Below are 27,520 nucleotides of genomic sequence, written 5' to 3' on the forward strand. Positions count from 1 at the left end.
ATTTGAACTTTTGTTAAATGCCAGAACTTCCAATTGAAGAGAACAGTCAAGCTCTAGAGAGTTCTGTCTGGAAGTAATGATGGGGCTGACAACAGGAGGCTGTTTCAACAGGCAAAGATAGGATTGAGCAAAAGCCAGAATCCAGAGGTGTTTTGTTACCCATGTTGAGTTGAATCATTTTAACTCAGCTCCTCATACCATAAAATGTTGTAGTGTCTGTTTCACAACATTGTCCTGGTTGAGACCAACCCTGGTGAAGGGATTGACCCAGTACTGCTCATTGAAGTGTAGCTTCATAACCCAGAATAAGTCAGTTTGATGGGTAAGAACTGTAATTAGCAAGGAACTTCATTTGCAAGGCCTCCAGCACCGTTACCATTAACTATGCATTGATATTGGGGCAGTTCCAGGTTGCTTGTGTACATCAGTAAGAGTTGTTAGGCTTCCCCAGTACTTCTAGCACCAGAGAGAGAGTTTTTCCTTTTATATGCTATGGTTGAGTTCTCCTCACCTCTTGTACTCCCATTTTGGTGCCTCAGTCTGGCATAATTTTATTATGAGCCATTTTGTCATTCCTGCTTTTACAAGATCAAGCTGCTAACTGCTTTTGAAAGGCATTTTATTTATTGCTGATTTTGTTATCCAAACATGTAGACAGAAGGAATAAAAAGATTGCACGGGTAGTTTAGGCAGAGATTTATGGCTTTGTTTTATAGCACAGGTGTTTGCGTACACATTTACATTTTGGGGAGCTAGTGTTAGTATACTTTCTCTGAGGTTCCTCTATTCATCGTTCTGCATGATTTCAGAAAAGAAAGAGCACTTTTACTCTTTCAGCGCTTTCTTTTCCCTATGAATTTTGTAGCCGAGGCTCAACATTTCCAAAATTTGTGAGTCTTAAACTCTGATATTTCAGAGAACTGGAATGTACACCTGTTGTGAAACACACACAAAGAGAGCAGCAACTGTTTAAGACCATTGTTGGTTAGTGTTTGTCCAGGCGCGTGTGCCGCTCGCTGCCCTTGCAGCCACATCGTTGCAGGCTGCTCCTGTTCCTGGGAGGAAGGAAAGTTGCACCAGCTTGCCTTCCTGCGTTCAGGCTCCCCTCCAGCCAACCCTGTGGCCCCTCTTTTTTCTGGCAGTGCTGCACGGGCAGGTGTACCGGTTTTGCACCCCTGAGGGGACGTGGCTGCTGAAGGAGAACTCGACCCTGCCCTGGAGGAACCTGTCAGAATGCGAGGCCTCAGACCAGGTAAGAGTTTCTGCCACTGGCTGCTGCTGTTGATTCGGACCAAACAGAAGAGGACAAAAGTATTCATTGATGCCCACACATTTTTGCCCTGTCAACAAAATCTCTTTTGACTCATTATGAGTGCCTCACTTCAATGGGCCTGATAATACAGGACACCAGGCATCTCCCCTTCAGCAAAGACAATGTGTGAGGTAGATGAGCCCGAGTTCAAATGTAGGTGTAACAACCACGAGATGCAAACTGGATGGTCCTTGCCATGGTGCAGGGAAGCCTGGCCAAATGCTGTGCTCAGCCAAGTGGGGCTTGCTCCCCGTAGTGCTCCTGAGGAAGACAGAGGTCTTATCCACAACAGGGTAAACTCAAATTGGAGAAGTCATCCAGTATTGTTCCATTGCCTTTCTTTCTGTCGGTGGAATGTTGCTAGGATAAAATTACTGTTTGTCTTCTCAGTCCTGTAAGCAGCTATTAAGATGAACTGAACTGAAGGATATTTGTTTTTCAGCTTTGGATAGGAGACAGTTCCTGCTTTTGTGTGGGTGGATGGGTTGGGGGAGAGTGTTTTGTTTTGTGGCTTTTTTTTTAACCTTAATTTGACATGAGCTATGGAATTAGGCTTGTCAGTTTATTTTCTTGCCCTAGTACTTTATACTCTGCAGGGAGCTGAGACACCTGGCATCAAATAAATGAGAGCAAAGGGATTTCCAAGGGATTTTGGTCTGCCATTGGCGTCAGCTAGTGCCCTGCATGTGTTCCCATGACGTGATACCATCACAACTATAAGCCTCCAAGGGTGATCCTTTTCCTTGTATAAATTGGGTGTACACCTCCATCCCAGCATGCTGGAGACTATTACATACCTAGCCAAAACTGTTCAAGTATATGAAATTCCCAGGTGCCATGTCCCAAGAGGGTGTGTGTCCTCTGGAGTACCTGGAACTCAATGTCTCATTCTTCAGGAGGAATAGCTGGCTGCAAGCTAGGAGGAAATGGGAAGAGAGAATTTCTAGTTATCCAAATACGTAAGATTTAACTTTTTCCTTTAATTCACAGTCTTATTCCTTGTCCATAGCACATTCTGGGGTACCCAAGCAGAGAACATTGTCATACTAGCTAGTATAAGCCTGATCATTTAACTTTTCCTTGTTTGCCATTATGCTTTCTTCCAGAGCTGTTTTGGGTCATACCAAGGAGAGAGATACCTAATGATAACACTTGGTCATTTGGCACCTACCTCCAAATTTCTATGAGATGATCTGGATTTTGAAAACCTGCATGCATGGTTTCAGTTCCCAAAATGTGAATAGCTGTGTTTGCTTTTCGAGCTAACGTATATAGAGCCCCCAGTTACCTACTTTACTATGCCTCTTGTGCACAAAGACGAGAGGTTGTTTTTATAAGTTTACTGCATATAATAACAGTAGCTAAAACAGTCCCAAGGGTTTATGAGTGAATCCTTATAAAATAATGTGATTTTCTTCAGGTATAAGATGTGGTTTTGATCTGTGTATGAGATGTAAATTGTCAGGTCTCAGTAATTTGCCTGAGCTTCTTTTTGTTGAGCTTTGACACTGTAGAGATATTTCTTTTCTCTTCATAAGACAGCTCTCATATCATTCATTTTAAAACATTAACCTAGCAAATCCCTGAAGAACAGCTTGTATGTTCACATTAAATCCTCCTAGCTGTGCAAAATGCATCTGAATATCTGTACTTATTCCTGAAGTACAACGAATATATTCCTTTGTACAGTACAAATCTTGGGAGTCAGCTGCCTATTCAGTAGCTTCTAGTAGGGAAGTAAAATGCCTGAATCTCTTCAGACAAAGATATGTGCTTAGAAATGGGCCAGAATAAGAGAACATTAGTGTACCTCAGAGCCAAAGCAACAAATCCATGTTTCAGATGTGCCTGTATCTTTTTGGACAGTTCTCTCCCTAAAGATTTTGGCCAGTGCTTTCAAAGAAGGGTTAAAATGGATGCATCTTCAACAGGAAATCCAAAGAGAGATGCAGCCTGAGACTGGGACTGTTGGGAGTGTGCAAGCATCCCTGCATCAGCTCATTTACTCCCAGGCAGTGCTGTAACATATAGTTCATGAGTCCATTCCCAGGAGGTGGTATAGTTGAGGCAGAAGAGGGATAATCTGGGGGCAGAGAGGAGTTTAGTTATATGAATGCAAGGCACACTTTGCCTCAGAGCCAGCAAATGGGACCTGGCTTGTTTTATTTCTAAATATAGCCAAAAGAACACCTCCATTACAGCGGTAAGGTGACTGGCTCAAAGTGTGCAAGTCTGAAAACATAAGCTTTGCCATTTTTACTGCAGAATTGAGTTGTGTCTGTTCTTCCTGCCATCTGTTTAACACCTGCTTGTCTGTTAATTTATGCTTCTCCAACTTTATTATCAAATAATACCACATGATCTATTTTCTAGCCTGGCTGCGAAGTCCAACTGTTTGACTGAACACCTGGGAGCAGCTGGGGAATTCAGATTAAATTTTTATTTCTTTAGAACATAGGAAAAATGGAAGACTCATTTGATGAATGCATTTAGACTTGAAAGTAGGAGAATGACTTCTGGGTGTCATTAAGAAAAGTGAGAAAGCAACTAGGAGGAAAGAACTGAAGCCCATGAGCTCTGTCTCCCGCCTAATCCCTCTCACCTTTTTTTTTTTTTTTTGATATATTTTTCTCCTTTACTTTTCTCCTTTATATGCTCTCAGGATGCACCAGAAGAACAGCTCCTGAATTTGTCCATCATATACACCATTGGATATGCTCTTTCCTTCTCTGCCCTTGTAATTGCAACTGCCATTCTTCTTGGATTCAGGTAACTGGCGAAGCTCTGAAGAGAGTGGAGAAAGGTGTTATGTTTTCCTATATGATATGATAGTGTCAGACTGACAGAAACATTTGAGTTTTCCCTTCTTCCATCACCTTATTTCTCTATCTTATGTTGCCTCTGTGTGCTTTCCTACCATCATTTCTTCTCAAAATGAAAAAAAAAAATTCCTAAGCTTTTGTAGCATTACTAGTATGTCTGTGAATATGCTTTTTCCAGTTGGATTTTTTTTAATATATATATTTTTGATTCCAATTAAATTGCCACTGGAAGCGATGGAAAAAGAGAGATTCCAGCATTCCCTCATGTTGTCACCTTGGACATGGGGCACTAGTATGGGATGTGAGAGGTCATTCAGGACAGAGGTTTTCATCTTGCTTTACATGGAAATACCCAGAACATAAATCTCAGTCTCGTCCATTTCTCAACACCCACGTGTAGGGTGTATTTCAGTACAGAAATGAATTTTTTACACAATCTCTCTTTTTGGAGAACTTTCAGAAATTATTTCTTTTGCAGTACAGAAGGGAAACTAATCATGAAATTTGAAAAGTTTCTGTGAAATACATTGCTGTCAGCTGGTCAGTTTGGCATGCTGGATTCATCCTGGTATACACCAACGAATTGCACAAGGTACCTCAAAATTAAGAGGTTGCTGGTTGCACAGCCTTCCCAACTTGGATACGTACTGATGCTACATTGTGTAGATTTGGTTAAAAAACAAAGGAAAAAAACTCTTTGGGCTCCAGCAGAGCAATCTCTCTTTTTCCTTCTCTTAATGCAATAGGTATCTCGTTGATTTCAGCCAGACGTTCCTATGGTGTGGGGATGCTGAGCACAGGAGACTGATATTTAGAAAACACAAAGATGTGAACTTAATCTGGTGTGGAAGGGAAACCTATTCGTCATGCAGTCCTGCTCCTTGCTGCTGTGTGCATCCAGGTCCCATCATCCCTCTTACAGGCTGGATGAGGCTGCCTTTGAAAAAATATATTTCCCCATCTTTCAGTTACTCTTTCTTGAAATCAGGTCTGGAACTTCTGTGCCCTGATCCTTAAGAAACTTTCTTCCCTGACTAAATAATTCTCATTGCCAGTTAATGATCATTTTCCCTGAAGGCAGCACTCTGGTAGCAAGGCAGTCCCTCTCCTTTCCTCCCTCCTAAGTGTATGTACCCCTCATGTATTTGAAAACATCAGTCATACCTTCGGCATCTAATTTCCAAAACTAAAATAACCCAAGTTTTATACTACTGTGCAACACCTTCTAGCATTGTATTATCCCTCCTTCTTCCAGTGGAGAAGCATAAGGCTGTCTCCAAAGATTTAAAATGACTGCAGGAATGTAGACATGCTCACCCTCTGAGTGCTCTGTGATGATAATTATGATTTGTACATGTAGTAGCTGTGCAACTTTGGGACTCATCCGACTGAACAGCATATGGTCTTGAATTCTCCAAATGTCTCCCAGGATAAGAGCTTTCTCCTTGTTTCACCCATCAATGACACTTTTTGAATAATCTTAGTAGCCTAAATGTAAAGGTCACAGAGCGCAACCGTGTATGTACTGAAGGAAGGTTGTGCATGTTTTTGGCAGGAAACAAAGAGCAACTCTGTTGCAGATGACTGGTAGGAGAGAGGGAATTCAGATGCTCTGATTTTTTGTGGAGAGATCCTTTAACATTTTTTCCTTTAACTGTGAAATAAGGACTGGAAGAAATGTGCACAAGTATGCATTTCTGATTTTGAAAATGAGTTTTCAGAGATGTTGAGGGGGCTGAGAGCCTTATTACAACTATGCAATCAAATCATTTTGTATTTTCCTGTCTAAATCATCAACCTGGAAACAACTTCTTCCTGGATCTCATAAAATACTTAAGAATTTACCCCTACATGGACCACACTTACTAGATTCTCATTGGAACTTCTGCTTGTGGCCCCAGTAGTTGTGCAGCCTCACCAAATAAGGGTAGAAATTTAATTCAGTGACACCAAAATACTGATATTATCCACTTCTGCAATAGAAGGAGTTAATGAGTTCTTAGACTGCAAAATAACCTTTATATTTGCTTTTAATAATGATTCAAGAGAGGAAGCAATATATCTCTAGTGTCCAATTTTGCATCTTCTGAAAGAAATGAAAGAAAAATCTGTAATTTCAGTGAAGCTAAATTGGGCCCATAACTTAATGACTGAAACAATTTGAATAACCTGCATTGCCTGCAGCAGAAATAGTCAGTAACTACTTGCAAACTATTTTCTTCAATTGGCTAGTTTACATAAATTTGTCAATCGGATTTAAATGTGTGGCAATTCTGAGGGGCAGCAGCAAATAAGTTTTGAATTAAAGGAAAATAAATATTTATCAAAGGTAGGTTTTGAAATAGGCTGTGACCTAAAAGTGATGCGAGAAATTGTATTTAAACTATACATATATATATAAGTTCTCCTTTGTCTTCAGTTTAAAACTGATAGCTTTGAGACCAAGTAAATAGACATGGACTGTCTTACCCAAATTTATAGAGCAATAAAATCAAACATTTAAAGCAGAAGTTCACTGAAACTTCTTCTAGAACATTTTTTTTTGGTTGGTTGGTTTGTTATCTGAATTTTTTAGCATCAAAAAAAGAATTATATCCAGTGTAGCTTCCTTTGAAGCAAAGTGTGTACCCTTGCAATGCTGGAAGAAAAAAGTTTGTGGGTGAGGTTGGTAAAACACTGGTAGCACTCTGCAGCTGGGTGCCATTTACATGACTGCGGTTTCCTTTGCTATCCCTTGATGTGCTCTTTTCAACAAGTAGAAATTTTGTTGTCTTTGCAGCTGGCTGATGAAATTCAAGAGGATTTTTTTTCCGTTTTCAATTCTGAATGCAGAGGTGAAAATTGTGTTCCTTTTAGTTCTACAGAAGATACTTCCAATTCCCCTGGGAGGCAATTTGAATACAGGTTTTTCTCTTGTCACATTGGTAATTTACAGGTGGATGGTTTTTTGTTTTTTGGTTTTTTGTTTTTTTTTTTGTTTGTTTGTTTTCATTTTGGGAAGGGATGCTTGAACACAGCCAGAAGCTCTACTGCACATTTCCTGAGCTTTGCCAAGGTAAACCCATGCAGTGGCATCAGGGTCAATTCAAAGAGGTTAGATACAGCATTATGTGAAGTTTGATATATTTTTTTTAGTCCTTTCAGATATTTCTTCTGAAAATGACTTTATTTTTACACTTTTTAAACCTTTTAAATAGTTTTTCCTAATGTGGTGATCTTTTCCCTTCCCTCAGACACTCACCCTTAGGGCTTGAAGTTTTGAATTTTTTTTACTTGATAGTGATTTCTTCCCAAAGACAGTTTGAAATGCCCACGGCCATTCTCAAGTTATGGGATTTCCTCAGGTACCTCATGATTTTCAACAGGGCCCATTGTTCCCTTCCTCAGTCCTACCCATGATATTGCAGTTTTTACACCACTTGTAGATCATGACCTATTCTTCCTTTTTTTACAGACATCTGCATTGCACAAGGAATTACATTCACCTGAACCTCTTCACCTCCTTTATCCTCCGTGCTATATCCGTCTTCATTAAAGACTCAGTGGTGAAGTGGATGTACAGCACAGCCACACAAGAGCACCAGTGGGAAGGACTTATCTCCTTCCAGGTAGGGGCAGACACTGTGGTGGTTCTGAGGATATTGGAGTCATCACGGTGGTGTGTCTGCATCACAGCAGGTAATTTCAATTTGTACACTGAGGCTTGTCCAAAATGCTGTTTTCTTCAGTCCATAGAGTTTCTCTGAATCTTGTATCACAATGTATGTGGTTGTGCGAGCTGGGGCTAGTTACAGAGTAGTTGATGCCTTGACATGTTTGCCTGTGATAGGTTTTCCCCTTCTAGATGAAACAAACATGAAAAGATGGATTTTTGGCGTATATACAAATGACCATTTCTTCTTCCCAAGCTGCAGGTTCTGTTCTTCAATAGTGACAAGATACTCATTTTCCTAAGGCAACACCTTTTGTGATAAGACTGTCCCTCTGGTATAATGACCAAATTAGTTGGTCATTCTTGGAGATCTTTATAATCTTTTAATGATGGAAAAAGGGAAGCATCTGATTTAAATGCAAATTTAATTTTAGAAAAGCTTTGGAGGAACAGACTAATTAAATGCTTCTAATCAAATGAAGAGGATATGCAACTCTTTTGTGAATATGATGAAAGCATACCTTTCCCTCTTCGGATCTAGAATACAAAATGTAATTGAATCTTTAAAGAAAGGGATTTCCATTATATGTATAGCTCTTGTGATTCTAGAACATGGATACAGTGGTTGCTGCTGAAATACAGGATTGGGGTCATAAAAAGTATGTGTTCTAATACATGCTTAGTACCGATCCACCCATCCTTTTCTGATGCTCTGCCTAAGGCTTAAGTGCCAATACCACGAGTGAATCTCTTATGATGGTTGATTTCTTTGCATCTACAACGTATAGACTGGCAGAAAATAACACTGTAATACATATATTAAATGCAGGGTTTGGAAATGTTCACAATAAATTGTCAGTCATTTCCTCCTTTCAAAAAAAAATAAAAAAGCTATGTGCTTTCACACATGGTTTATCCAATAGTGGTTTCATCAGATCTGATGGATATATTAATTAGGTAATCAAGTTTTATCCTTATCTAAAGCCTGGCTGCCCACTTCTCTGTAATTTACCAGCCAAGAGAGATTTTGCACTTAAATGTGATGCACTGGACAATATTGTGCTTCTATCAAAACTTTTTTTACTTTGGAAGATAGTCAACATTATGGAATCCACTATTTGCTCTTAAGTAGAGAAATTCTCAACTGCAGAAAAGAATATTTGGGGAAGTGAAAAGGTTCACTGATTGCAGTTGATATGGACACTACCTTTCGTTTGTGATTCTTTTCATCTTTCTGTGCTGCTTTTCAAATCATAATCCAATGCTTATTGAGGGAAAATGCAGGGTTTTTTTTATTTGTTTGTTTGTTTTTTAAGGAGCAGTGTTGTCTATATGCTCTGTATAGCATGTAGTGCTGGCCTCTGTCCTTTCAGTACTCAAATGTGATGAATTTAGCAAGTGTTGTTTTGAGGAAGAAGTAAGAGTAGGAGAGATTAAACATCTTTTGGGTTAGTCTGCTTTTTCTTGTAGCCCCTGTTGCATTCATTTGGGCTGTGCTTTCTTCCATAACAGGAATCCCTCATCTGCCGCTTGGTCTTTGTGATGATGCAGTATTGTGTGGCTGCAAACTACTACTGGTTGCTGGTGGAAGGCATGTACCTGTACACGCTGCTGGTACTTTCAGTGTTTTCTGAGCAAAGAATTTTTCGTCTTTATCTCTGCATTGGCTGGGGTAAGTTGGTCTTTGCTTATGTCCACCAGTGGCTTTGTGTACCAGCAGATGGTATGACAGGAAAAAATACTGTGTGTCTGCTGTAGCAGTGCCCAGTTCAAGTCCCACACTCCATTCCCTTTTTATTCCGGATCCTTGATCTTGCTTAGGCTGGGCCAGCACAGCTCCTGGATGCTTGCAGTGCAGAGGCTGTGGGTTCATAATGCTGGGGCTGTGCTGTACCACAGAAATTCCCCAACCCAGTGACAGGCTCGTGATACTTTTCCAGCAAGATATCAGCTTCCCAATACACGAGGTGTGTGAGTGATTTCAGGTGAGCAAAGGCTGTTCTGAACTGCCCTGCTTCATCTCCTGGCAGTTTCTCATTACATTCAATGACATGTTGGCTACTTGTGGTGCAAAATTATGGTGATATTGTATATCTTGTCAGGAGCAAAGGTAGAGATGTGCTGGCAGCATGAGCAGAGGGATGCAATAGGGCTGACAAACAAGAGGCTACTAGCAGGGAGTATTCAGGTTGCTCTTGTGGGAAGAGCAGGCCAAATAACAAATGTCAAGTGAAAGAGTCATCAGGGTGCATGCACCATGCGACACGTGTGTGCCTGAGATTAAGGACTGTGATGGTGTAAAGTCAGTTCCTTGAGCCAGAGTTGCCTTCTGTAGAAATTTTAAAGTTTTGGTTCTTTCTCTCTCTGATAGTATGTAATTGTATTCGTGTTCAAGACTGATCTTATTTTTGAAATTATCTCCAAAAGTTTTTATTGCTTTCACTTTATTCCCCTTTTCCTGCCTCCCCCCACTCTGGCTGAAAGTAAATCCAGGTAAATACTGCAAGTGCTTTCATAGATACTAGTTTAAGCATCTAAATTGTTTTGACTGTCCTGTTTGTATGGGTTTGCCAACTGTGAATATTAGTAAATTAATCCACTGGTAAAATACATATAAAAGGCTTACTGTAAATTGCTCGACCAATTATACTGAACAGAGATATATGAAGAGTAAGGGCTTTCTGACATACTGATGGGAATAACTAAATTCAAGTAATGCCAATTTCCTACTGGAGAGTGTTAGTTAAAAAAAATTCCTTTTCTTTCATTGTTGTTTTATATAGGGCATACAGCAAAAGCATTTTATATAATCAAAGAATCATAGAATGGTTTGGGTTGGAAGGGACCTTAAAGACTGTCTAATTTCACACCCCCTGCCATGGGCAGGGACACCTCCCACCAGACCAGGTTGCCCAAAGCCCCATCCTACCTGGCCTTGAACAGTTCCGAGGATGTGGTATCCACAGCTTCTCTGGGCAACATGTGCCAGTGCCTCACCACCCTCATAGTGAAGAATTTATTCTTTATATCTAATCTAAATGTATCCTTTTTCAGTTTAAAACCATTCCCCCTTGTCTTATCACTACACTTCCTGATAAAGAGTCCCTCTCCAGCTTTCTTACTGGCTCACTTTATTGAATTAGCTATGTTTTAATCACTCTACTCTTGATATTTTTTATTATTATTTTTAAAGAGGGGGGAGATATCCTGAAGCTTTGAAGTCATGAGAGGAAATAGAAAAAAAGAAATGGAAAAAAAATCAGAGCAAAAATTTATCCAGCCAAATCCTGAGGGTACTGTGTTGTTTTATAAGCAAAGGATAGGATGGTTTTGATCTGAATCATTTCTAATTACAGTTTGTCTCTTGCAAAAGCATAAGGAAGAAACAGAAGATGCTATTTTGGTTTTGTTCTTCCTTTACAGTGGAACTTTTGCTACTGTATGCAGAATTTCTGGATGAATTTGTGGAAATTAGTGGCAGTGTCAGAAATTGACACTGGTTATATGGGCTTCATCCAGACTTCCTAGAAAAGCTTTGCCAGTGCCATTCAATCCTCTTCTGTGTAGTTTCTTGCTATTCCAGCAATGGCTGCATGTGCAAACCTTGCCACTAATTCTCTGTCTTCAAATGCAGAAACATCTGCTATTGCAGTCCTGTGAAGCCCTCAGTGCTCCCAGATCAGTTATAACAGGTAACAGTTCAGTCTTTAACAACTTCTGGGAACAGATGAAGATTTTTTTTTTTCTGTTTTCTCGCTTCTTCACTGGTGTTTCCAGTTTTTGGTTGTTCAGGTCCCTCACCAGGTCCCTTTCTGCTGTGAATTCTTAGGTATTTTTTTGAGCAGTATGATAGCCTCAGCATAATGATTTACGTCAAAAAGACACTAGGTTCCTGTTTGGGTTGAGAGCGTCCTGCTCTTTGAAGTAGTTCATCAACTGTAAAAATAAAGCTGGATCAAAACATATCTATTTGATTGTGTCAGAGCTGATTTGATACCCTGACCCTTTATTCTGTTAATGAAGTATCTTCAGGATGATTTTTTTTAAATTTGTTCATTACTCATCTTTTGATGAATGTTTATGTGTTAAATTTTCATATCTGTATTGTTCACAAACTTAGTGGGTGTTATTCATATCATGTTATTTCTTCTAATTGAACTTACAGACATGAGCACTCGCAGACAACATGGTGTTGTTTCTGCTGAGTAACTTCTGTAATCCCCTGTGTGATAACATATGGTTGCACTTGTACTTCTCTCAAAAGTACATATGAATAAACTGTGTATTCTCTCCAAGGTTTTTGTCGATCTGAGTGTTTGCACATACTCTTGGCCACGATATTAGCCCTGTCGTACCGCTTTTGAGGAACAGCAGGTCTCAGAACAAACAAGAAGCTAGAACAAATTAATTCCCCGTGCAACCCCAAGCAAAACTGCAATACATGGACCAGCTTTCAAGCATGCAAAAATGTCCCAATACATATTTTTCTTCAAGCTTTTCAGTTGTCATATTAGATAGTGTTATATTTTGTGATTTACAGTGGAATAAAGTCCACGTAGCTGCGTAACTAAAAAAAAGTACTTCCTCCATTTCGTGTCTAACAATTCAAAATATGGGAAGGCTTTTCAAATAGAAATATGTAAAAGATATTATGCTTAGTCTGTGTTTTCCTAGGAAATGTTAACAGACAGTGAAGGGTGTTACAAAAATTAATAAATATTTACCAAATATATATTTTGCTATATGATCGTGTTTTTAACATTCCAGGTCAGTTCTTAATGTTATTAGATGGTACTCCATTTATTACCAGTTCAAGTGAGTAATTATCTTTGCTATTAGAAGTTTTTTATGAGGGGAAAATATATCTGTTTATCTCATGTTATTGTACTTTGCAAAAGCGAGAAAAGTTATACGGTCTTGATAGACCAAAGGAAACTAACGCAGTGTTACAAACTGGGAGTCATTTATTTTGACATCATATATATATATTGGTAGGATTCTATAAACATTCCTGATTGCTTGTGAGGTAACTGTATTCCTGTAATGGCCACTTCATTGTCAAGATTTCATGCGATAGTAGGCTTTGAGGTAGCCATGTTGTGTTTTTCCTAATTCATTTAATGTGGAAAATGACTTGCTTGACTTCTTTTCCTTTGTAAAGAAGACTTTCATACATTTGTTTTGACCCTGAGTCCCACACATCTTACTGCAAAAACAATGGCTTATGGCATTTTCACAGCTGAGGGAAGGGGGAAGAAAACAGAAACAGTAACAGCATTAACAAACAAAATTCTGTAAAGTGTCTTAATAAGCTAATGGCAAAGCAGGTAGATGAGTCTGGAGGTCAGCACAACGGTAGCTAAACAGGATGTTGATTCAGATAGTCATTATCACTTGCGGGGAAAAATAATCTGTTGCTATGCATTGCTGGTACCCAGTGCTTCCTTCCTCTAGCATAAGAGAAACCCACGGATCTCACCTTCTAGAGAGAACAAAATTGTAGAAGAAAGGAGAAAAGAAAACAAAACTAAGGAGGTCAAGATGATTACTCTTTTCTGTTTTGTTTGTTTCTTGGGATGTTCAGACTGCTCTTAGTCAGGATGTCCAGAACACCAACTCATTGTGCTTCTTGTCTGAGCCCAAGTCACCGAGCTAGACATTGACTTCAAGCAGCTGTGTCAGTGCTGTGTGAAGTGGTCTCTGGAGAAGAGCAGTAATGCCATAATGCCACTGTGTGCATCTTTCAGCAGCTACTGAAAACAGGACCTCTTCACATTTAGAGCCAGGGAGGAGGGAAGAATGGGGAAACAACGTCAACCTCCCGCAGTGACTGTGCACGACATCCAAGCTGGAAGAATGACAGGAGAAGACAATTTTCAGCACTAAAGACTAAGAAGAAAATGTTAATAAAAAGCTAAACATTCTCCAAACTTCTATGGTAATTTTACACCCAGCTGCACTTGCAGCAGGGAAACTGCCATAAAAAATAAATAACTCCCCTCCTTCCAACTCTTGGTAATCCAGACTTGCTCTGAGGAAGAATATGCTGAAGGAATGAAGCTATTAAAGGCAGGAAGCCTGGCTAGGGTGTCAAAATCTATATCCTGATTGCAAGGAAGATCTGACTAGAGCAGAGCCAGTAAGAAATCCTTGTTCTGAAGCCCAGTATGAACTCAATGTAGTGACAGGATGCATGCATTATACTAGCCATTTCTTACCCATTTTCAATGAAAAATGTTTCAGACAAGGATGTGAAAATGGGCTTTGTGTCCAAACTGAGCTTGGTAGGAAATGAATCAATCAGGAGTTTCTCTTAATTCTCTTTGCACTTGGTCTTCTGCATTAAACTCTTTCATGATTTTCCTTTTTTTAGGAAGAAAAATATTTCATCGTTTCTTCTCACATCTTCCATATTGAGATTATTTGTACATCTGGTCGTGTTTATTTATCCCTAATTTCACGTATTTCTTGCATTCACACATTAACCAGTTGGTAAAGTCAGACTGTCCTGGATGGGTTCTGAGAGAAAGAAAGGGGTCTGGAGTTCCGACAGCAGTAGTGCCCTTCTGGTTTGTGTGCCTGGTTGTCTCAGAAGCTGAACTTCTCACCAAGTGGAAGCCAGTGATGTCAGGTTACATAGAACAGAATCATAGAATCACTTAGAATGGAAAAGAACTCTAAGATCATCGTGTCCAACTGTTGACCTAGTACTGCCAAGTCTACCACTAAACCATGTCCCTAAGCACCACATCTAAACATCTTTTGAATACCTCCAGGGATGGTGACTCAACCTCTTCCCTGAGCAGCCTGTTCCAATGCATCACAACCCTTTCAATGAAGAAATTTTTCCTAATATCCAACCTAAACCTGCCCTGGTGCAACTTGGGGCAATTTCCTCTTGTCCTATCACTTGTTGCTTGGGAGAAGAAATAGGAAACATCTGAAATTTGAGCTCATAAACAAACTCATCAGTCGTAAAATGCTGTATGCAGAATATGTCCTTATTTAATGGTCTCAGCAGGAGGGCAGTGCTCTGGTCCTACAGAGACAAATTTCCATCAAGAAGAATCTCTAATCAGCGTGTGAAGACGAGGGAAGTCTCTCTTGCTCCTCACACATTTCTCTCCCCTGAAATTGTTTTTGCATAAAATGTGTTACAATGCAAAGCTAGCGATAGTATATGTCTGCAAGAATGAAAACTTGCTTGCATATCGAGGTGGGGGAAGAAGGAAAGATGGCATGGAACATACCTGGTGACACCTTTCATGGTAACTGCTACTTCATGGACTTCATGACTGCCTGAGTTTTTCTGTTCTATTACCAAAATATCTCAGACCCATTAAAAGAAGAGACAGATTTCTACATGTTTTTACCAGGACATGGTAGCTTCCATTTGCAGCCCGACTAGTGATTCTCCTCTCTGCTTATTAGGGACAGTGAACACTGTGAAAATGTGAACCAAATGGTGGAGTCCTGAGCAGAATTTCTGACAGCTTTCTTCTCTTACCTACCCCATCCTAATATTGTTCTGTCTAAAACTGCTGAGATTTTTGGCATGGATAATGACTATTTTTCCTTTTTTTTTTTTTTTTTTTTTTTTTACAGTTGTACAGACACCTGGGCAGGTGCAGAATATTGTAAGCTAGATTGAAAATAGATCCTGCTGCTTATTTATGCAGTAGGGTGTTAAGATGTTGACTTGGCAGATCCATTACTTTCTCATCATCTATAATATATATAATTATTGCAGCCTATTATTCAGAAGCCCCATCCCTGTCATATGAAGTTGAACTTTATTAGCTGAACTCTCAGCATGCATATTTCATAATACACTTGATAGGTTTCATAATCACAATGTAGTGTTCAAAGACTTTTGGTCAGTTATCCTGTAAACATTAATATGGCAGAGTTTATTTTGAGAAGATTTTTGCAGTCTCTGGCATCTTCAACACTGCTTCAGTACAGACAGAAGCAGATGTTAACATTTCCAGAATTCAGAGACCTTTTTGTAGCCAGTTAATCTGGAAAAAGACCAGTCTTAGAGTTTTTTGTATGAGGACAAGCAAAGTCAGAAAGAGTTGAGCTTGTGTCTTAATTAAGCACATCCTATAAGTGAGTGCACTTTCTTGTCAGATACCTGATATTCTTTGAATAGCAGCAGGAGAAAGAGGCATAAGACTGAAATTGAAATGTGCCAAAAGGGCTGCATATTGGGAGTCTAGGACTGGAATACAGTGTTGATTCTGTTAATAAATAATTTGTCTCTAGATTTTATTCAAGGAGCTGTATAGAATTTGCTTGTTCTGCCTGCTCAAGCCAGCCAAATTTCCCCTGAGTGAAGTAACTATAATGACATTTACATTTGTGCCTGTTAACTGAGGTTAATTAGGTGTCAAGATTATAAAGCAATTTATGGAGAACCTCAGTGATCCTTGCAAGCCACAATTACTGCAGAGATGCTGCAAACTTGCTCTTTTGCTGTTTAAATATCTATAGATTCGAGGTGGATTAGGGAAGTCTGTTGTGGCATTCTCCTGTTTAGATCTTGATTAGGGCTTTGGAAAACTGGATGCAATCCCATCTGCTGAGATTGTCCCCCAGATATTTTTCAGAGCCACCCTTTTCTTAGGACGGGACTTTGTGAATTTGGTAGATGTCAGATGGTATTATCCATGTGGTATTTGCACTGATGTTCAAAGCTCACAGCTATGCGTTGCACTGTTAAGTCTTGGTGTCTCATGTGAAAAGTATGTTGCTGGAATGGACTATAATGTGACTGGCAGTGTTGCAACAGAAGGGGACCACAGGTCTGTGTCACAAGTGGGAGGGGCAGACGATGTTCTACAGGTCACCATACTACCTATTATTTTGTATATTTGCATAGCAGGATGCTGATGTGGTTCAGTAATATCAGCCTCTAGGTAGACCCTTTTAAAACATAACAATAACAGATTCTCACTTAATGCAAATGTCAAGTAAAGCAATTAAATCTGGAGAGATTTCTGATGTATCAAGAAGATGGAGATATCCACAAATAATTATCATTATCACTCAGTATATCTATTCCCTCCACTGACACACAGCCTTTGTGCTCTCGGTGTTTGTGCGTTATCCTGCAAATTTCATATTAAAGTGTCTTAATTCTCAGCAAAGTCGAGAAAGGAATAATTCAAACTCTGATTAGTTTCTATGAATCAAAGGCTCATTTGTGTTTGGAAGCGAGCCTGTTCTTAATCTCTTACACCAGTATCAAAGCAGCACTGAGTTCTCAGTAATTTTGCTCCCAAAATATTGTGCATGCTCAGTATCAAGTACGTCTGTGGAATGTGATTCAACCGCCTGCCCAATAATCTCTACTCAATTTATTATCTTTGCTATTATTCTAATTTTCGGTATTGTTCTGTGATTTTTTATTGCTGCTCTTTATTCTTTCTCTCTCTCTTTTTTTTTCTTTTATGGATTGAGCAGAATAACAGGTCCTTTGTAGCTATAGTATTTAGCTGTTCTATTACTATAGAAGTAATACAGTACAACAAAAGAGTAGGTTTTTACTGATAACGTATGCCCAATACAGATACTGCTTGAAGATTTTCAGTTTGCAAGAGATCACTGATTTCCCTGTAGCTACTTTTGTCAGGAACTGTGTATCTGCTCTATGCAATGCTCAGTGCTGCACACTGATGTTCTTATGATCTGTTACCAATTGGTTCTAAAGAATGTATTAAGAAAGTACATTAAATATTGCTCTTCCCATATAATATACATACAGCATCTGATACAGTCCAATGAGGTACACAGAGGAATTGTAGACCACGTCAATCCATCCTTAGGCAGAAATTCTTCATCCTTCTTCTTGAGTCTCAACCTGCTCTCATTCCTTGCATTATTTTTTTGGCACTCCCTGTACTGAGTGTTGGTTGGTAGATGCACCTTAAAATTACTTTTCAAGACCTAGGAATTTAATAATTGGAATAAATTTGTTTGAGAGTCTTTGACATAAAGCAAATAATCACCGCCTGCTTATTTGGCTTTTCTCTCTTCCCCTTACACCCCAGATAAACCGTGAGCATCTGTAACACATACTCTGCCAGGTAAGCATAGGACCAAGGCCCTTCTCAAGACCAGATGCATTTGCTTTGTGGCAACCCCTCAAGTCCTTGCCAGCACCACAGCCTAAACTTGGGACTTCTCTCTGAGGGAGGCCTGAGCACACTTGCTATGTGTGGTGTGCCCATGCTTTCACTTGTCATCAGGGTATGTGGAATTGAGTGTGCTCCAACCCTGATGCCAATAGACAGCCTGTGCTTGGTGCTGCCTTAATGCAACATATAGCAGACCTGCAAAGAGAAATGTGGATGCAAAAGGTTTGGTTCGGAGAGCTCTTCATTCCTGTTCTCTAGCTTGAATACAGAGGCTGAAAGAGACTCCAGAAATTTAGTTCTCTTGGTCCCTCCATGAAAATATTCTCTTGGTCCCTACAGAAAAGCTGTTACATGCCAAGTATGAGGGTGATCGTCTGTTGTCATTTATTGTTTGTGCTCACTAAGTGGAGGCCCAGGCAAAACAAGCTACATGTATTAATTACCTGCAGGTTAGATTCCTCCTCCCACCATTCAAAGCCACCTACACTGGACAGGAGCTGCAACCTTGCTACTGGAGGATTACGTTGCTCATCATTATGTGCGGGGTTTTGTCCTTTTCTATTTTCCCTGTCCCCTAATTTCAGTGCCAACCTTGTCTCCTCTCTTCCCAGGTGTGCCAATGCTGTTTGTTGTCCTCTGGGGAACTGTCAAGTACCTTTACGAAGATGAGGGGTTGGTTTAGTTCTGATTTTCTAGCTATCTCATTTGTGCTGCGTGTGTGCACTGACAGGTCATTGTTTGCTTTCTGTTCAGTGTGGTTTGCTTTGGCAATGTGCTGAAACCTCATAAAATTGCTTCTGTTTTGTCTGAAGGTCTTGCATGACATTTGAGGAAAGAGCTTATGTTTCTCTATGATCAAAATTTTCTGCATGTCTGAATGAATCTATTCTTTTGCAGGTCAAGGAAAGGTACGTTTTGTTTTTCTGTAGTTACAGTATCAGCAGTAGAAGTCATCATACCCAACCAAGACCTCTCCTGACATTGTGCCTTTGGCAGTAGCCTTTACAGTTATGCTTCAGAGGAAGGCAAAAACTTCCCACAGGATTCTTCCTGTGATTTGTAGTGGTTAGTTTATGCCTCGCAGCAGAGATGTGATTGCCTGTTCTTGTTTAAGCTTCCATTATTTAGGTCTTCATAAAATAAAAACACAGTCTTTCTGAAGTCAAGTATAGCACAAACAAAACTGCTGCAAAACACAAAATACATTTTGTCCACTTTTACTATTGTGGCTGTTCTGAAAAAATTGCCTTTGATACGCTTTATGTACCAAATAGCATTGTACTTTAGTATTTGTTTTTGTTTTAAAAAAAATAAAAACTAGAGGAAGGAAAGTGACTTCCTTTTTAAACTTTATGCTGTTTTCTTTTTATTCTAAATGAACTATTTATCAGGTCTTCCTCTTATTTAATTTCCAAACAGCCCAGCCAGCATTTTTGTAGAGATCGTGGGTTTTTTCTTCAAACACAATCCTTGCTGGAGAGATGCTGCAGTGTGAAAATTCAGTGTAGTCAGAGCCATCCCCAGAGTGTTTTCTGGTGCTCATGAGTATTCTGGCTGAAGTAATGCTGGGATTTTCTGACTTTCCTTTTCAAGGTTGACTTGGTAATATTCTGTAAGAAGATCGTGGTCACAGTGATGTATTGCTAGTTTTGTTGAAATTATCAAAATAGGTGCAGAGAGCATGTAGCATCTGAACAGGCAGTAGTCCATGGACATATCTTGCCATTGATGTAGAAAATGTATTCAAAGTACTCATGCTGAGCCTCCTACATTATGCGATGCTCAAAGCTGATTTATGTTTTCTATTATGGAAAACTGTCATTCACTGCCTTTAGCGGGCCTTAAAATGGACAATTTCGCACCTTATTGAATTTTCTAAATCTTGTATAAATATTTGTAAAATACAACAATAAATAAACACATGCAGTAGCCTCTCTGAAAGGCAAGATTTCTGTGCCTTGGGCAGACATTTGTTGGAGCAGCTAGGGATATCTTTCATGCTGTTTGCCACAGCACTGTCACCACGGATGTGCAGCAGGCTGTAAATTTCATTTGTGACTCAACTACTTCCCTGGTTATGAGGAATAACTGGAAGTAGATGTGGTCAGGGCTGGGAGTTTGAAGCAGTCCTGCAAATGTAGCCGTTTGGATGAAGGACTGAAGCCTGCAAGACCTATTTGCAGACTGGCTCCTTCTTTCTTTATATGTGCTTCTGTGAACTCCTTTATAAATCAGTTGCTGTTATAAAAAGTGAGCTATTGAAAAACACTTTGCCTAGATTACAAATCAAATTAAAAGCAAGCTGTGCTTGCTTAATTATTAGACTGTGCCTAAAGAGCTGATACTTACACATCTTTATTTCTGCCTGCAATTAATTATGGGAGGAAGACAGCCAGCCTACAGATTTATTTATTTATTTATTTATTTTAATGGAGCTATTCAGCTGTGCCTCTTTAAGGTAAAAATTCAGTGTTTTCATTTTTAGAAAAAGACTACCAGGTTGGTAAACAAAGCCAGAAACTTACCAGTAGCATCTGTTTCACTGGACCAATTCCCCATTCACGGTTCTGATAATATTTAGTTGTCAAGCATCTTCTAAGTTGTGCTGAACAAACTGCAAGGATAGATCCCAAACACAACAGCTGTTGGTGTACTTACCACTGCGACAATCCCAGAAAGCACAAATTTACCAGAAATCATGTACATATCTATCAGTTTCATTTTCTGTACTCTTTAATAGCTGTGATGCTTTAATTGAACTCTAATGGTCTTTTTATTGCACATATTTGTATAAATTTAAAAGTAGCTAAATCTGCTCTGTGCCACAGGAAGTAAATTAATACACACAGAAATGTAGCAGGGTTAATGTAAAGAACCATTTCTCAACCTCTGTCATTATCAGGAAGTTTTAAAATTGCCTCTGCTTTCACCACAGCTAGTCAGAAAATTAGAACTCCACTCCCAGCCATGTCTATTACCCTGCCTGTCTTGAGGGGTTCAAATAAAATAAATTTTAAAGGCTACATGAAGCCAGTTTCTAGTCACACATAGCAGTTAAGAAGTTCTTCTGTTATTCAGATTCCAGCTCAAGTACACTGGCTGCAGACAGTATGTACACCTTTTTTTCTGCAGTACCTAAACTACAGTTGAATTCAGTCAGGTAGTGGAGCTGGTTGTATGCATCAAATTGAAATTGATAACAAAACTGAAATCCCTAGCCCTTCTTGGGCTTCCAGTACAACCAAGGGAATACGGAATTGCTACAGCCAAGCTGCTTCACTTTCCTCTATAGTATTCATAGAGTGTGTGTAAGTGTGTTGTTGTAGCATGGACCCCAAATACGTGCTGTACAGTTTGCAAGTTTCTCTTAAGTTGACTATTCCACAACAAGGTTGGGTGGGTTTACTCTCCACCAACATCACCCAAGCTGAAGTTTCACAGGCCTATTAAGAAAACTTAAGGAAAATTGAGTATACATATGTTCTGGCAGCAAGTGAAGTGGTACGTGAAGACTGCCCGAACACCAGAGCTGTTGTCCACACAGCTGTTGTGTTGGGGGATCTAAAAGAACTAGATGTATGAAGCCCCATTGTCAAGTTCACTTCAAACCAGTGATCTCAAACTGTGGGTTTCAAGCTTCACATTCCTTGTGATTGCTCTCCAGTATAACTCAAGGACACGAGAATTTAAAAAGCTAAAATGAGGCTTATGGGGAGAATAAAGTATTATATTGCCTGCAGCATGTTACCTTCTTGGCAGAGGGCTCAGTAGGCCAACAAAAGTTAGGAACTATTGCTCCAGTCTTTGATTTTGCTTTCTTACAACTCAAAACTTCCTTTGGGCCTGAAACCTCTACATATACAGTGGTGGAACCTTAATTGCTTAATTGCCTTAATTGCTTTCTCCTGGTTGAAATTAGTAGGTCATTTTTGAAAATAATAGCAAATAAAATAGATAATTGATCTAAATATTGATAGGAAAAAAATGATGGTAGGTAATGTGATAAAGAACTAACGAGCAGCTAAGTAATATGACCTGACATTGGAGACTGCAGAGTAATAAAAATAGTACAAAAAGAGTAAGATAGGAACTACTCAGGAAAGGTCTGACTCGAACAGATTCACCCTAACCCTCCAGCAAAGTGACATATTTGGACCTTGGTTTTAATGAAGTAAGTCTTTACAATTAACCAGTGATAATTCATAGCAAACTGTGGAGGAGAGCTAGCCATTAGTGGGCAAGAAAGGCAGACAAGTAGTATCCACTTGTATTATGATAGCTGCAATTGTACAAAGCATTCAGCGTTTTTAAGAATCAAGCCACTGCATCTGTTTCTATGTCAGCATGATGTGCTTTCCTGGTATCTAGTCATCAGTATTGTTTTCCATCTGCACTGCTGTGACAGAATGAGAAATGGGAGATTTTAGTAACGTACTGAAACTTTTTTTCTTGTCTTCCTCTTTTTGCCATCTGCCTAGCTGCTGGAGCAGAAACTATAACATGAATTACTGGTTGATCATCAGACTGCCCATTCTAATTGCTATCGGGGTGAGTATGGAGTACATGCAGTACTGCATGATGTAGTAGAAAGAGTGGAAATGCACATGGCTATTGTGCACGTCCAAAGGCTAATAACCTTTGGGGGTACTTACATTTTGATTCAGAAATGCAATTTGATGAAACTGAATTGTTTTCTGTCACTGGAATTCCTGACTAGCATAACGCTTGTTTTGGCCATGCTGTCATGTTGTAGTGGCAGTGCATGATAATAAAAGAGCATGCCACAGTAATCTGGTTAGGTGCTGCGTGGGGAAATCTGCAGCAGGTAGCACAGAGAGCCAGAAGGTAATATTCCAAATAATGGGCTCCAGAAGAGAAGCAAATTTTGTGGCATTGTGGAGAAATGCTGTGTTCTGCAGCTGCAAAACTGTGGCAATGTCAGACCTCCAGCTAAGGCAGGTGGGTCAGCCCCCACACCTTGACTGTGTCTCACTCCCCAGAGATGTAGGTATTCTCCTCTGCTTTGTTTAGTGAACTTTGTGCATTTTCAAAGGTGACTTGTGCATTCACTGAGGTATATTTTAGAGCATGATAGCTTAGCAAAGAATTGAAATCATTGGCAAATGCTGCAGCTGCAGAATAGCAGGATGCACAGGGATCTACAAATGTATACACAAACCAACTTTTTGAATATTTATGCATATGTATTTTTTGATGATGATATAAATCCTTCTTTCATCTCTCCAGGTAAATTTCCTGATCTTTATCAGAGTTATATGCATCATCATCTCCAAACTACAAGCTAATTTGATGTGCAAAACTGACATAAAATGCAGGTATGTCATTTGGTGGTCTGACACTTTTTTTTACCTCTCAGAATGGAAGTAGACAAAGAGGTACATGAAAAGGAGTGGAATGACAGTAGCAGTTAAAGATCACAGACTGTGGGTAAATGCACAGGTTGTGGTGCATATTGGTATGACTCCTGGACAGCCAGTCTCCAGAGAAGCCTCTTGGTGAAGCCAGGGCAGGTGTTGTACCTTCATTATAGAGAAACAGAAGGCTTGATCTCCTTACCTTCCATAAAACCAGAAGAATATTAAGTAAGCAGGTATTTTCTAAATACTTACAATATATGCAGGTACTTACGCAATTTAAAAAAAAATATGAGTGAGAGAAATAGAACCTTTAACTTCAGTGAATATCAAGGTGTGGGTCATTTTGAGTACTGCTCTTTGTTCTCCTTGCCAATTGTTACTAGGAAAAACTTTCAATCCTGGATTTACTAAGAACGTATATGATGTTTCAAGATGTCAAAAGTTATCACTGAAGTGTTCGCTTCTTATTTTGCAGGCTTTGCCCTGTCTATGTCTGTGTTACTCCTGTTATTTTATTACCTTGATAAAATTCTTAGTCGCATCCTTCATGTCTACATCTTGGAGAATATTTCTGTATTGCAGTCTGAAAAATACTGTAGAAAGAACAAGTCTGCAGCAGGGTGAATTAATGAATGTGGAGCTACATGCTGTGGTAGCTGTTCTACTACAGTTAGCTGACTTTGCTAGTTTGAAGTCGGATATTTCTATGTTACAGCCTGCTAAGCTAGACACACCATGTATTTTTGTGTCTTCCCATCTGACTATAGAGTTGACTTGTATGTTACCTGCCTTCATTACCTCATGTGAAATTTTGGAAATCCTTCTGTGTGTTTGGAGCTAAAAGCAGAGAAAAGCACTCCTTCTAATGTGCTGCATGGTTTGCTTCCATTCATACTGAATATACATGACCTTCATTTGCCAGGGTAAAATTTGCAGGGTAGAGTAGGGGGGAAGGCAGTTCTGTTGGCATGGGGCCATTTAAAAATCTGACTGTAAAATTATCTTGTCAAGGGAGAAAGCCCTTGCCCTCAGGACTTCTGTAAGCAACAGGTAGGTTTGATACAGCTGAACCATTTCTTAGAGGTGCATGTTAATTCTGTTCTTCATATTACATGGTCAAGAATCTGCTAATAAAGCAGGGAGACTTTAGCAAGAAAGAACTTACCCAGCATCAGAACCTTCTTCATTGATGACAACTAAAGTCTTGGAGATCTTTCTGGCGGTTGGTGGTTATAGACAAAAGCTTTGGAGAAATCTGCCTTTACCCAAAAGATTTTGGTTCATTGGTATGCCTGTCATGATTACAAGACCAATAGGCAGAGATACCTGTATCAGAATATTTTTCCTGTTCTTTTCTGCTCAGAGAGACTGGTAAAGAGTTGGGTGGAGGGAAGACAGAATGTGGAATGTATTTTCCTAAACAAGACCAGTCTGGGTGCCCTTGAAAGTCACTAGCTTAGATACAGTTGTGTATGGAAAGGAGAAAAGTCTGCTGCTCTCAGGAAAATTTCTACATCTGCTCTCACGTGATTCCCGTTCAGTTGATGAAGAGCTAGTGTTCACTGTTCAGTGTGGCAGCAAATCCCATTTCTTTATGTAAGGACTAGGAGTGTGGAAAACGTAGAAGGAGGTGCTGAGAACTGGGTTTATTCAGCACGGAGAACAGGCTAGGCAAGGATTTGTTTGCAGTTCCAGCTACCTAAAGATGATTATAGAGAGGTTGGAGCTGGACCTTTTACAGAGGCGCACAGTGAAAGGACAAGGGGCAGTGGTCTCAAGTTATAGGAACAGGGTTTCCATTTGCATGTCAGAGGTGGGAAAAAAAATGAAGTGAGAGTGATCTGATGCTGGAAAATGGGCCCAGAGTAGCTGAACTGGAGATATATAAAGCTTGGCTGGACACAGCCTTGAGCAACCTGCTGTGAACTAGAATTGGACAGTGGCTTCCAGAGATCTTTTCCAACCTGAACGTTTATGTGATTCAGAATAAACAATCCAGGGCACACAAGATTTACTGACAACCCTGCTGGTCAAGTGATTCTGCATCTACCAAAGCGTCTCATGGCAGGTCGTCGGGAGACACTGGCAGTATTGTCTGGTTCTGTGGCGCAGGATAGTCCTATAAGCTCCCATGTGGGGTTCAGGCCCTTTTCATTATCCTGTTGGGTGATTTAGCATGTATGCCTATCAAAAGAGAGTTAAGGACCATTCTTGTCGACGTTTTTTCTGTAGTTGTAACCCTGAGCATTGCTCTCCCACTGATGAAAAATATTTTACTTCAGATTAGTGTCTTTTTTCGTTTGCTGTGTCTTTGAACTTGCCATTTAAATCAGGGAGTCATCAGTCACTCTAAGACAGTTTAACTGCTTTTACGAAGTGTTGTGCAGTGACAGTTAGTTACAGTGTTTTGAAGATTTAACACACCACGGAGGTGGGAAGGAATACTCCTCCCTTTGCCAAGGTATTTTTAAAAGATTCCAGACACTGATAGACTGTTTCTTTCAGGCTATCAACAAGGTAGGTTTTGATCATATTTCCGACCTATAGATGGGGAAGAGGGTATATGGGAAGGCATCTTGGGGTACAAGAAAGCATGTGACCTGCTCCTGAGTTTGGCAGGCTTTCTAGGTGAAAAACAGCCAGGAGCTGAACAGATAGCATTGCTGAGAGCAGCAAGTGGTCTGCGGTGGAGTGGCAATTAAAACATACTGAAACCTACTATGGTTTTATTTTGAGGATTTTTTTTTTCCTGCAGCCTCTGGAGGAGGACACTGCAACGCAAAGTAGCACAGTGACCAAAGTTCACAGTGTGTCAGAAACAGTGGTGATCACTGGGATCAACAATGATCTATTCAGTGGCTTTTTTTTTTCTTTGTGACCTTAGGCTGGCCAAGTCTACGCTGACGCTGATCCCACTGCTGGGGACTCACGAGGTCATCTTTGCCTTTATTACTGATGAGCATGCCAGAGGGATGCTGCGCTTCGTGAAGCTTTTTACTGAACTCTCCTTTGCTTCTTTCCAGGTAGCGCTCACAGTCTGCACCTGTGGATAAGATATTTTGTAACTGCTGTTTGGGGACCTGCTTGCTCTCTCATTCATTGCACGCTCCCTGTTCTTCATATTTCTCAATTTAGCACTGGATATTACAGGTTTATGACAGTGGAAGCGAAAGCATGAGAAGTAATTTTTAATAGCTAGTTTAGATGTTAATGTCACTTATTTTCAATAAGTCTTACATTTCCCACAATAAACTGGTATTGCTATCCTTGTATTAATCTCTGCTTCCTATGGGACACCTCAAGGCAATAACAAAATTATCTGTGATTTCCTGTAATTGTATAATGGCATTGCTGAAAGCAAATTTTGTGCCTTCTCTCGTGTTTTTGATACTCCTTTGAAAATCTGTGCTGTGAGAGGTAGTTGTCTACAGCTGCAACTGCATGCGAGGCGAATGTAGATTTACAGTGATTTTTATTTAGCTGTTGCCTTAGGTAAAGCCATTTTAAAAGAATCTCCTTGTCTAAAGGAATCATTATTCATCTAGTTTCCCTGCTCACCCACTCAATCCCTGTTTATCAAGCACAGAGCTGTACTTGAGCTCACTGTGAATTGTTCATATATGAAGTGTATATGGCTAGAAACCAGGTAAGGAAAAAGAAGGGGGAAAGAATTGTTTGGAAAAAATGACAGAGGCTGAAGAAACCAGCAACTTACTTTTCCTAAGATCATGTGCTTTAAGACATAGTTTGGTCAAACTTCGCTGCCATCAGGGCTGACAGAGACCACAGATTGTCTCCATCTTTCAGTCTTGTTTTTCTCTCACCATGGAACATGCTGGTGTGAAGCTCACCCCTCTGCAGGCTTGCTTGGCAAAGTGGGACAACTGCTCTGCTCTGCTCACTCCTCTTCCGTTTTTTGTTGATTTCAGGGGCTGATGGTTGCAATTCTCTACTGTTTCATCAATAATGAGGTAAGAGAGACACTAGGAGTTGTTCCAATTTGCCTTATCAGCATCCACTGTAGAAAAAGGAAATTGAAAATGGTCTTGAACTGCTAAATGGTCTTAAACTGCTAAAAGTTGCGTTTAGGGCCTTTTTTCTTTTATTATTATTTTACTTTTTCTGCAGATCCTCCTCTGTACAATTACACAGAATAACTCTTCAGACAAATGTTGTTGGAAGGAATTCAGGCAGTATAATTTAGGGCCACTATT

The 27,520-nt window shown here is 39.8% G+C and overlaps 1 protein-coding gene across 1 annotated transcript in view; it reads left to right on the forward strand.

The window, feature by feature from the left end:
• The window catches only part of GLP1R (glucagon like peptide 1 receptor), a 54,369-nt gene that overhangs the window by 22,380 nt on the left and 4,469 nt on the right, over positions 1-27,520 (forward strand). The window contains exons 3-11 of the mRNA XM_035562860.1: positions 1,143-1,258; positions 3,975-4,081; positions 7,589-7,742; positions 9,299-9,458; positions 18,540-18,600; positions 22,407-22,476; positions 23,176-23,264; positions 26,191-26,329; positions 27,236-27,277. Of these exons, the coding sequence (XP_035418753.1) occupies positions 1,143-1,258; positions 3,975-4,081; positions 7,589-7,742; positions 9,299-9,458; positions 18,540-18,600; positions 22,407-22,476; positions 23,176-23,264; positions 26,191-26,329; positions 27,236-27,277 (938 nt within the window). The remainder of the gene's footprint in view (positions 1-1,142; positions 1,259-3,974; positions 4,082-7,588; positions 7,743-9,298; positions 9,459-18,539; positions 18,601-22,406; positions 22,477-23,175; positions 23,265-26,190; positions 26,330-27,235; positions 27,278-27,520) is intronic.

Source organism: Cygnus atratus, chromosome 3 (assembly GCF_013377495.2).
Source record: "Cygnus atratus isolate AKBS03 ecotype Queensland, Australia chromosome 3, CAtr_DNAZoo_HiC_assembly, whole genome shotgun sequence".
NCBI lineage: Eukaryota > Metazoa > Chordata > Aves > Anseriformes > Anatidae > Cygnus > Cygnus atratus.